Source organism: Copadichromis virginalis, linkage group LG7, assembly GCF_057382275.1.
Source record: "Copadichromis virginalis isolate Kocher_CV1m ecotype Utaka linkage group LG7, C_Virginalis_male_GT1.1, whole genome shotgun sequence".
NCBI lineage: Eukaryota > Metazoa > Chordata > Actinopteri > Cichliformes > Cichlidae > Copadichromis > Copadichromis virginalis.
Window position 1 is genome coordinate 40,654,421 of NC_140624.1, and position 12,283 is coordinate 40,666,703.

At 39.3% G+C, this 12,283-nt stretch overlaps 1 protein-coding gene across 1 annotated transcript in view; it reads right to left on the reverse strand.

The window, feature by feature from the left end:
- The window catches only part of tnksa (tankyrase, TRF1-interacting ankyrin-related ADP-ribose polymerase a), a 109,524-nt gene that overhangs the window by 31,226 nt on the left and 66,015 nt on the right, over positions 1-12,283 (reverse strand). Inside the window, exons 8-14 of the mRNA XM_085463368.1 lie at positions 11,485-11,551; positions 11,033-11,219; positions 8,668-8,789; positions 8,482-8,573; positions 7,299-7,377; positions 6,226-6,397; positions 4,114-4,193 (exon numbers count right to left, since the gene is read on the reverse strand). Of these exons, the coding sequence (XP_085319494.1) occupies positions 4,114-4,193; positions 6,226-6,397; positions 7,299-7,377; positions 8,482-8,573; positions 8,668-8,789; positions 11,033-11,219; positions 11,485-11,551 (799 nt within the window). The remainder of the gene's footprint in view (positions 1-4,113; positions 4,194-6,225; positions 6,398-7,298; positions 7,378-8,481; positions 8,574-8,667; positions 8,790-11,032; positions 11,220-11,484; positions 11,552-12,283) is intronic.

Consider the following 12,283-nt stretch of genomic DNA (forward strand, 5'->3'; position numbering starts at 1 on the left):
TTAAATCACCTTGTTTTGCCATGCTGATGCTTGATTTGAACTTAAAAAGATTCTCTTGACCATGTCTATGTGCCTAAATGCATGCCATGTGATTGGCTGATTAGATTAGAGTTAATGAGCAGTTAAAAAGTTACAAGTAAATACAGGTTATTCATATGGCACTTGAAGAAAAGTGCTCTGAAATATAAAATTAGATATAACAATTAAAATGGGAAAAAAAAAGAACTAAACAAAAGCAAACTTTCACAGGTGGCTGTTATTTTTAAAGGCATCTATAGAGTCCATAGACCTCAAGTCCTTGGGAAGTAAGTTCCACAAGATGGGAGCCACAAACTCAAAACCATGGTCTCCTTTTGTCCTGCATACTTTTGTATCACCAACAAGCACTGATTAGCTGACATCACTGACCTATTAGTTACGTATGGATGTTGCAGTTCACTAATATCTGGAGGCATCTGATTGTGAAGTTCTCTGCAAGTGATCACCGTTGATAAGGGAAGCCAGTGTAAAGAGGACAGAATCAGTGCCACATGAGAGCTTTTAGAGGAGCCGGCGAGAAGCCTTGCAGCAAAATTCTGGAACAGCATGCTTATCAAAACCGAATGCCTGATCAAAAGTAACTCCCAGATTTCTCACAGCTGGGAGAACTGAAGATAAAATGGGTCCAAGATTTTCAATTACCCTTGGAACAAAGTTGTCAGTGGCGCAGATGAAGCGCTCGAGCTTTTTGTGTATCTAATAAAGTGGCTGGGAAACGTATATTATAGAGCAAAAAATAACTACACAAACTGTCACAATGGTTAGAGCTCTGACTGAAGTACAAAATGTTCCTGAATGACAGAATTTGCCTCTGTCCAGTTTCATCATCTAGCAGAATATCACACTTCAGTGTGAACCTCCTCAACATTTGATCAGATGACAGGGATCGGCCCACGATTTTTTAAAAATGCCAATCAGCTACTTGGCGAGACTATTAATCCTGATTTGTCTGTGTGTCAGGAAACAAGAGGCTGAGAGAAAGCCCGACCCGAGCTCATCTCCTTTTCCACTACAATCTTCTGCCAGCCTGTCAAAGCATCACATTTCAGGCACTCCCGGACCCTCTTCATTGACATAACCCCATTACTGTCTGTCTGTGTGGGGGAAGACACCACATTTCACTTTAAATCAAAATATTTCAATCAGAAGAAAAAAAAAAAAACCTTCTGTCAGACGGTTGGGCGACTGTTACCAGGTCTTGACATTTTAAACGTGAGTGAGCCAGATACCAATTGCAGCAGAGGGTCTCTGTGGAAATCTTATGAGATGTAAAATGTGGCCTTTATTAGGGATAAAGTCTTTGTCTTTATTTCTTTATTCATAACAATCATCATCAATAAGGGGAATAAAGCAAATACAAATACAGAAAACATCCAACTGACATTTAACAGAAATCACTAAGACTTTGACTCAGTGAGACCAACAGGAACAGTCACAAAGGTCAGGAGTTTTTTAATTAAAACCTGTGTTTGTGGACATCAAATTCTCCCACAGAGATGCAACATTAGCTCAACAGTTTCTCTTCTGCATCTCCCCTTACAGTTTATTGATAAAGGCCTCCATTCTTGCTCCATTCTAATGAAATATACTAACTTAAGGACAACCGATCTAACTTGTCTTCAGTTTTCATTACCGACCACACTGTGGCCACAGAACCTACTGCTTTTGGCCAAAAGCAGCTAGTCCAGTTTCACATGGCTTTTCTCAGACTCCTCATTAGCGCCAAACCATAATGGAGCAATTAAAAATATTTCTGCTCCCTCAGAGCAAATAATCCCTCCATGATCAGTGTCATTAAACACACTGAAGCTGCTAAATCAATGTCCTTCCATATCAGCTATTTCCATTTTTCTTATTAAGGCAGTATTGATTGTTAGGAGAAGAACGGGTCACTGGCTTTTCCTCATTTAAGCCTTAAAAAATGAGCTGTTTTCAACTGTTAGACCATTGGGTTTGGAATTCATTTGGACATAAATATTTTAAGGATTTATTACTTTATCAAACACAGATGTAATATACAGTATCCAGTGTTACTGGCATGCAGCTTATCATGATGACCTTCACCCAAATGATCACAATGGCTAAAGTAAATGTAATCACTCAGTCAAACTAAAGTAAAAAAGGTAGGTAGGCACTAGGGCTGGGCCATATTATACCGTTCACGGTAATACCGGTATAATGTTAGGCAACGATAGGAAAATGAAATATCGCGATAGAATATGAGTAAAACGCGCATGCGCAGTGCCTTTGTTTTCATACGCACATGGCCGATTGTTGAGTGAAACAGATGAACCAGAATTGGTTTGTAAAAATGGTGCAACTTCAGTGATGTGGAACTGGTTTGGTGTTTGTCCGTCAGATACACGACAAAGCACATTTTTTTGCAGAACATGCAAGCGGCCGTCGTTATTGTCGTATTTGTCGGACTAAGATGCTCTTAAATCTGGGAGTAATCTGGGTCCTAAACTCCGTAAACTTCAGGTCAAACGAACACTGCAGCATCACTAAGAGTTAAAAACTGTCTAAATTCTTTCATCTTTAATAAAACGATCAGCATTGCTGCTTTACCAGGTGTAACTATGAAGTTTAACTTCCAGGCATCCATGAAAACAAAATGTATTACATTTAACGGAGTTAGAAGCTAGCAGGAAGCTAGCGGAAGTTAGCTCGCTAGTTTCGCTAGTTACCTAAACATGATATTGCATGTTCTGACTGAGAGATTTCTGAAAAAAATCAAACGTACAGCTCTGCTATCACTTCCAACATAAATGAAGACAGGAAACTAAACAGCAGTGACGTTTGTAGGGTTACTGAAGTTGGGCTAGCTGGTATATAATTATGTGCTACGTGATCGCTAGCAACACAGCTATGTTAGCATAACATAAACAGTGAAGCTGGAGGACAAACACTAACACTTTTCCACTTATAAAAGTTAACGTTAAGGTTCCTCATGGTTAGAGACAAATGCAATCGCATGGCAGGATGCTGTAAAAGGACCAAACTTCAGTCAGGAGAACAACTGAGATAATCCATCCACAATACGAGGTTAGTCATTAATATACTGCAACAACATGGGAATAGAGCAGCTGCCAGTGAATTCAACATTAATGAATCAATGGTACAGAAGTGGAGGAAGCAAGAAGAATGAGTTTAATAAAGTTTGATTTATCTGACTGCTTTGTTTCGCTTAATGTGCCTTATAATCCCGTGCACCTTATGGTCCGAAAAATACGTACTGCACACTGCAGTTTAATGTTGCAAAGCACCTCTTTTTAACTTCAGTGGATATTATACATGGTTATGCTCAGGATATGTCAGCCCATTTCTACTGGAAATGCCTTTTGGTTAAACTTTCAGCAAGGAATTTGCATTTGCACTGTTACATTTTATAAAGCTTTAATGTACATAAAAACCAGCTTCTTGTTTAAGTGAAAATAAATGATAGGTTGTCTTTTTGCGCTAGTAATGTTGTGGAGTTGTATTTTGTCTCGCATCAATTATATCGTCAGTTATATCGTTATCGCAAATTTTCAAATATATATCGTGATAAATATTTTTGGCCATATCGCCCTGCTCTAGTAGGCACAGTATGAAGATAGGTGGACAAGTAGGTTGATTGATCCTTGCATTTGCCATATTTACACTGACCAGAGGCTATATATAAAAGCAAAGCTGCAGCGTACCTATGTCATTTGACAGTCAAATTGCCACCCTGCAGCAACTATGTCAGTATTTGTGGAGAGTTTCTAGGTGCTCAGACTGTGAATGAATAGGAAGACGGCAACAGATCTGTTATTTATCACTTAATTACCATATTATTACAGAGTGCCAACTTGACCCCATTTAATCCATTTTTTCACAATTCACAATTCTGATGTACTGATGTTGTTTGGAAGATGGCAGCCGACTGCAAACGGTCACAGTCCTGGTCCTCATCTTCGAAGCAACCATCTCAAGCACGATTGCAGTCACAATAACTTTGGTCATGCTACAGTCTCCAGCATTTTCCTGTGATTGCAGCATAACACCCCACAGGCAACAATGTCAAATTGTCATTTTCAAAGTGTCATCTACCTTGACAGTGTCCAGGTCACCGGCTTTAGCAGCTTCGAGAAGTCTGTAGTCTACATCCGAGTTTCTCACTGGGACATTCTCTACAGCAGCAAACACAGAAGAATCATGAAGACAGCAAAAACAGCCTTCACATGCTTTGGAAGAACATTAATGAAAGGCTGACTGTAACACAACAACATAAAGCTGGCTGCCGTTATTCACTTCATCCTACGTACGCACGTCAATTTACGGCCATGTTTAATGGAAGACATTGTGCACTTTAGGACGGCCGTTTCGAAAAGCTTCCAGGTGACATTTGTAAGACTTATTTTTGTTGTTTTGCTTGTTCTTTGATAATTGCAATGCAGTGCAAACCAACAGGAAACAAAAGTAACATATTAGGCCTTTATGAGAGTGTGTGTCTACTGGTTGCTGCAGATAAACCGACTGTGGTGACACAGCTGCTACAATTAAGGCAGCTACAGATGCCGTATTCAATTCACTCGCTGTCATTTAAAAGACAAATCAGTAGTTATGCATAGGGCTAGAGGATGAGATACAACATAAATCTAGATTTCCAGAGTTGCCTCAGAAGCAACTAAACACACAATATTTTCTATGAGATAACCGTGTGCTGTGAATCTTCATTGGTCGTGCAGTCATTGTCAGTTTAAAGAAAAGCTTTAGACCATTTTTTGTCCCAATTTCCTCCACTCGGTGAAATCAGAAGCTTTACATTCTTCGAATTTCTGCTTTTTTTGCTTTGTCCTTGCTTTCATTTCATTTAAAATGTGTAAGCTCGACCTGTAATTGAAACAGGCCTGTGAAGCCAAGTTTGAATGTTACAATTACAGATTAGAATTGACAATTTTTGCTTTTTATCTGCTGCAGAGATGACTGTAAGATTATTATTCCATTATTCCATCTTAAATCACTGCAGGTGTTCTCCTTTCACTTATGGTCCAAAATGTGGAGGTATAAAATTATATATAGCTTCATATATCAAAAAAAAATTTCCAGACATTTATTAATTATTATTATTACTTAAAACGAAAAAACTGGAAAATATACTAAATATGTTAGCTAGCCAATATGCAGACTTTTTTCTGTTTTTTTTGTTGTTTTTAAATGTATCAGCCTGAAATTACAGATATTGATTCAAATTTATGACGGAAAAGTCCAGTGAAAATTTCAGGCTTTTATCGTAATTTGACTTACTTATGTTAAAATACTGCCTCATATTCCAATATGCGAGAAAAGGCCTGAAGGTATGTGGACAGGCCTTTTTGATACACATTTCAAAGCAATCATAATATGTCCAGAGTTTGGACCGTAGTATATTTTATGGAAAATAAGTAGAGCAGAAAAATTTCTAAAGATTTGATGACGAATCAGAGACGTTCAGCAGTGCAAGCCCCACTTTCAGGTAGGCTAATTCACCCCAAACCGGGTCTTTACAAAGGTTCTTAGTGCCTGTGGAAAATTCCTGCTTTAAGGGGACTCGAGTACTTATGTAATAACTGATGGATTTCGTGTCCAGCTTAATATAAAGAATGTGGAGCTGTACAGACCAATAAGTGGTTTGGTCTAGTTTTATTTGTGGGCTTTAATTCTTTCCCCGATGAAGACGACATCTGACAACTTCTTCTGTATCCATAAAGATGAGCTTTGGTAGTTCAGAATACATCAATAAAGATGTGCTTTGACGAATATTGGAATATTTTTCAGTTTTCCCAAATGTAGCTGCACAAGCAGAGCCCATCCTCACTAAATCCTGATGCAGTCATTTTGTTCTATAAGCAAGCCTGAAATATGAATGAAACCACTGAGTTCAGAAAAGAGCTTCAAGGGTTAGGCCCCCATTAAAAACTGATTTCCTTTAACCTGGAAACCCTGGAGTTAGATACCGTGATGCCAAGTTTCTTCCAGATCTGAGCAGGTGAGTTGGCTCACTCTGCGTTAAAATCTGCGCCTTCAGTCTGAAAATATCAATATTGGCCTTCACAAAAACAATTCCAGTTAATCCCACTATTTGCAACTGGTGCATAGCAACCAAAACACATCACCTACGCTTCTACACGCACAGCCACCCACCCACTCAGCAGCCCCCACAGAAACAAACAGGTGGCCTACCGTTGAGTATTTGCTGAACAGCTTCGTTTCCCATTTGAGCAGCGGTGAAGCCCTGCAGCGACACCAGCGAGGCGTCTGCCCCGTATCCTAGCAACAGCCTACAGGTCTGAAGGTGGCCTGCCAACGCCGCACGATGCAATGCCGTCTGACCCAGTGTGTCCAGGGCATTCACCTGCAAGAACAAAGACCTCAGAATAATGATTCAGAAAGGACGTCTGCAGTTACAGTCATTCAAAAAAATATCTGAATCTGTAATTTTATGACTCTCCTATTACTGATGAAGTGCTTACTAATAATAATGTTCCAAATAAGGTCAGCTCGTTTCCAAATGAGACACTAATAAACAACTGTACGTTAACCTCATCTCACAAAAGGTCCAGAAAAATATACAAAAACAAGACTTTTTTTGGTTTAATTATTGAAATATGTAAACAAATATGATAATGTTGACACAATTATGTGACAAGCCTCAGCACAACTGAATAACAAAACATGCCACAACAACCTTGGATCTTATTTGTGGGATTCAGGGTGAAATAATAAAGGGTGCAATATTATTCTGTGCATTGCAACAGAGTCAGTTGTATGAAAATGAGAAACTATTCATAGATAAAAATGTTTTTGAGCAATACAGCAAATCAAGGTGCATCATCACACTGATGCACACAAATATACCATTGAGCGCCTTGATTGTAGAGCATTCTCACAGTGACGCAACCACAAGTGCTGCTTAAAATCCAGTTCTTTCTCCAAACTGAATTCACAATGTATGACTGCTGAATAAAAATGCCATCTTTAGAAAAATACCATTGTTTTGAGGGTCTCACACCAGAATGTTCAGTTTGCAGAAACATTTACCCAAAACTTTGGGCAGTAACACAGTAAAATGCTTCTTTTTAGAATTTTTCTTTTGTGGTGATTAGTGTGAAAAACAGCATTTTCAGCCACCAAACATTAGAAACTCACCGATCCTTTCTAACATTACCGGTGAACCACGAAATTAAAGCACTTTGAAATTGGATGATTCTTTTTGATACACTCTCTATACATGGAGGAAGAGGAGTAAGACATACCTTTGCCCCATGTTTCTGTAGCACCTCCATGATGTCATTATGCGCCCGCTCAGCTGCCACGTGAAGAGGAGTCATGAAACTACAGAGGGGAGGGAAGAGCATTAGGAAATAAATATAACTGCTCAACTTTAGATCGTTCAGATTGCTTGTAAAACAGAATGCAGTGCCCAAACGTTCTCAGAATGAGGTTGGATATTATCACGAGTCATCAACCCTGAGATGAAGTCAGCACTGTTTTTGCACTCCATGTACTATAGTACTGCATTTTTTCTGGGTTAAAAAACATAACAGAAATTTACAGAATCACCTATTCAGCAATGCGTTTATTCTAATTTCACTATAAGGTATCTATATGTATGTATTTATATATATATGATACATTCGTATGACATCATTTGTTGCATGGCCCGCTATCATTGTAAATGTAATAGCTTCAGTCCCACTGCTGTAAGGGCAGCTGGACTGGAGAGCCCAACATGTGAAGAGGCCCATTTCTAAGAAATTTCCAAAGAGAAAGCAGTGAATCACCAAGCCCACTGACCAAATCAGTTCTCATTTGTCACTAAGTACATCACTTCAGCTTAGCAGTACTTTATTCTTATACCTCACTTAGAAAGCTATTAAAGTGGATTCCTGTACTCTTCCTGGTTTCTGTCATGCAAATATACTGTTACAAGTGGTCACTGTTACTAAGCATGGTCAGTCAATCACACTTAATCAGGAGCCAGTCTATTTTGAACAGAAAACGTATCATAATCAAAAGGATTATTGAGATCTATGAATCAGGAAAGCCACCTAAGCCATCTTAGAAAAGTCCAAAAATGAAAATATGGAGCTGGAAATAAACATAATAGGTCACATTTTATGCTTTAAATGCTGGAATTATTCAGGATAGTTTTGTACTGAGCTGAAGCCCGAGGCTGGCAGCAGACTGAGCGTCTGAAGAGCGGACGATTTCTGTCGCCGCTGATTGTCAGGTCGTGTGAACAACGGTGCATTCACCTACTGAAGTGTCTCTGAGCAGTGATGCAACCACTTTGCCTTGCAATGGCAATTCACATCAGCAAAGTGATTTGTGTTGTTCACCTCTAACATAAATCCACTGCTGGAGTCACCTTGACAAACATATAATGCTCTCACTTTATGTTTATGAGCTGTGCATGCAGCGGAAAACAACACTCACTCTTTATTCTTCTCGTTGACGTTGGCACCTTTCCTCAGCAGCAGCTCGGTCACCTGCTTCCTTTTGGGGTGAGGCGACGCTACTGCACAATGCTAACAAACGCACATAAAGCACACATGGACACGTCATCTCAACACGTCTGCACCAATATAAGAGCCAGTGTTTTAAAATGCATCCAAATCTTACCAGGGCAGTTTCGTGTGTGTGTGGGTGTTTAAAGTTGATGATCTCCAATGCCAGGGTCTTCTTAGCCTTGGCCATGTCAGCTTCTCGAGCAGCTTGAAGCAGCGAGTGGCCCTTAAACTCATCTGAAGACAGGCGCACAGAAAATGTCAAATTTTTTAGAAAGAAAGCAGCTTCAGTTGTCATTGTGAGGTTTCCTACGAAACAAAAGGCTGCAAATGATGTAGCTTGCCACCCAAAAACTGAATTATGAAGTTCTCAGCCACTGTTACAATATATTATTCTACTTGCAATGACCCTGCAGCATAACAATACTTCAGAAAGATAATTTCATTTTTTTCCCCAACCAGAGAGCTAATGACATATGATGCAACAGTCTCTGTGGTGGAGTTGGAGCGGAAAAAAGCGATTATTCCCCCGAGGTCTGGAAATTACAAACAACAAACTATTTTGCTTCAGAAGCATTTCAGGCTGAATAAAAGGAGCCCGTCCTATCTACGGACCGAGCCAACAGCATTCATGCATTTCTAATCAGACGTTGAGATAAATGGCGCAATCTTCAAGGGCACGTGGTTAAGAAAGAAAAAAAATTAAAGACGTAAAGTACAGCTGATGGAAGAGAAACAGTAGCGAGTTATGACATTTTTGTTCTGCAAAACCCAAACGAATTTTTCATAGTTGCTGGTCAGAAATACACAGAAATAATTTATTCAGAGAAAGAAGAAAAACACGAGATGAACTACACGTTTGCTCTTTGTATATGTAACCATATCTATAAACTGCTAAGAAAAGATGGACAGAGCCACTGGTTTGTCTCATTTTGAAACCATTTTTAGCAGTGTGTTTGTTGCCATCCTGTTTTATTTTCCTTTTCTGCTGTTTTCTGGACCCTGAGGCAAGGTGCAGGCATACAAATATCAATAATTAGTACCAAATAAAGCGTAACACACATTATTTGTCAGCTTAAATTAAAACAAAAGCTCCAAAAGGCACGGACACCGTAAGTATAACTGGGAAGCTCCGTAACTTATGGGAAGCTTAGCAGATAGTAAGTTGAACACTTAAGTGCCATAAACTGAAGTTCCTGGATTGGTTCACTTTAAAGTAGCTTCAAAAGCAAGGCGATCCAAGTAGATTTGCCCAACTTGAGCACATTAATGTTTTTATAGTAAGTTTTCCCCTTCATATCAACTGTACTTTGTAAGCTACTAACCAACTGGCTTAAAAAATATATCTGGAGCTGGCAACATCAGATCTGTCCAGGAAGTCTTTGTTTTTATATTTTTATATTCCTGTGATGAGTCTGCAGCAAACGCCCAACTGAGATGCGTTTTCGACAACATAGAATCATCAAAAACGAACCGTCATCCCGCAGTTGTGAAAACATTTCTGATGGCTTATGATTCGCGTGGCATTTGATTTTTGTTTTGATCTGCTTCATTACAGAGATGAGGCAACAAGTGCAGCGAAAGAAAAAGAGAGCTGACCCACTAATTAACTCGAGTTGCAGAGGGCTTTCTGGCAAAAACAAAGGATTATCCAACCTTTTTACTCTGTGGTGGCTGCGTCCTGAAAGTACGATGAAAATTAACTTAATTATGGTGTAGTCTCTAATTAATTAATACATCACGGATCTCTAGTCAAATATTAGTTGCCGTGTAATGCGAACCGAACTAATATTACAAAGAAAACAGCTAATTTCATAAAGGACACGAGTATATAAGCAGATTATTTACATATTATAATATAGTGAATAAACCAAAATAAAAAAAAGAAACTAATTTAAAATCAGTAAGCTTGTTTGTGGAAATTTAAAGTAAAGAGTTCATGTTAAAACACAAATTGTGTAGTCCAGGTTCAAGGCATTTTTTTATAATGAAAAATAAATTTTAAAGTCAGGGATTGGATTAATGCACCCTGAAAACATGAATAAACACAATAAAATGTTTTATATAGCCGAGGAAATCTGTAATAATTCGAACCGTGGATGACTTTAGGGATGGGAATCGAGTCCAATTGCCATCCCTAGCTGACTTTCATGTTTTTTTAATCTGTGGCTTTTCCACTAGTCAAGTCCACATGAAGAAACAGGTGAATATGAGGCTCTTTCAAGAAATAATTCTACATCAGACTGCTGGCTATCAAAATAATCATATCAATCTCTCTGTTGTACTAATAATCCCTTTGTAATCCCCTGTCAAAAAAAAAGAAAAGAAAAAAAAGATTGAGACTCCCATGTTCAAAATAATTTCAAATCAGCTGTTCCAAACATAGCCCGTGTAAATATGCCCTTTCTAAAACAAACAGACTCATTTAGCCGTGCTGTACTCTGCAGCTGCACTTTATGTAAATTAAGAGCCACACTCACATGTAAGTCTCTCCTTCAGCTCGGGAGTGGGTGCCATGTCCACAGAGCTTTTGCTGTGGCAGTTGAGCAGGGTCGGGTCAGCCCCGTGGCTCAGCAGCAGAGAGCACACCTCCACTCGGTTTTTAGACGCCGCTTCATGTAGAGGGGTGAACTGCCACAGATCCATGGCGTTCACACAGGCTCCGTGCTGGCGAAGGAAAAAAATAGCGGAAGAAGAAAAAAAAAAAAAAAAAAAAGTACAGAGGAGATTACTGACAGCAGTTTTATCATTATTGATTCTGGATTGCTCAAAAGGGAATGATGCCATCGGCTCTGGCGCATGTGTACAATGAATGTGTCACGTTTTTAATGAACTAACAAAGCAGGTCTTAGGAGGTCATTTATAGCTTCTTATTATGAATTATGTCCACCGACCCAGTATATTCAGAAACAGGATGTATGTGTGTTTGTACCTTTAGCAGCAGCTCAGTAACTTCATAGTGTCCATAAGAGCAGGCGTTATGAAGCGGCACCAGACCCCTGGAAAAAAAACAAAAAACCCAGAAGACTTCTCATTACAAACAAACATCAGTGTTAACAATTCTAAATACACACAAAATGTGTGCTGAGTCCAACAATGTGACACTTACACTAACATGCTGATGTTCAGTAAAAATACCATTTACCACATTTGATATCTTGGTCACATTGGCACGGTGACATCCTGCTAATCAGTGTTACACATCGAGGGCCTCAGATGTCAACATCATAGCGGCACTACATAAAAGGTTGAGGGTGTCTCACAGCTTTCTCACACAGAGCCCACGGTAGCAGACGTGCTCTCGCTACTGGATAATAAGTTTGGTTTTGTGGAAAGTGCAGCAGGCAATGACACTCATTCATCTACTTTGCTTAGACTGTTTGAACTGAGGACCATTTAAAGTCCAGTCCAGCTCTACTGCACATGTGCATTCTCGTGTCCACCTCGATCAGGTGAGATCTAAGTACCTTCAGGATTGGAGTCTATAAGGGGAAAAAACGTAAATGACATTTGACAACCTCCCCCGCACCCCTAGTGACAAGTTTTGACATCTCAGTTTACATCAATAAGTCGTGGTTTGACAGCTATTCGAATGGTTTCCAGGTTTTTTGTGTGGCTGCATAAGCAGAGACCACCCTCACTAACTTTTTATGCACGTCCAGTCATTTTGGTCTATAAGCAGGCCTGAAATATGACAGAAACTGCAGAAAAGAGCTTCAAGGGCTTCTGCA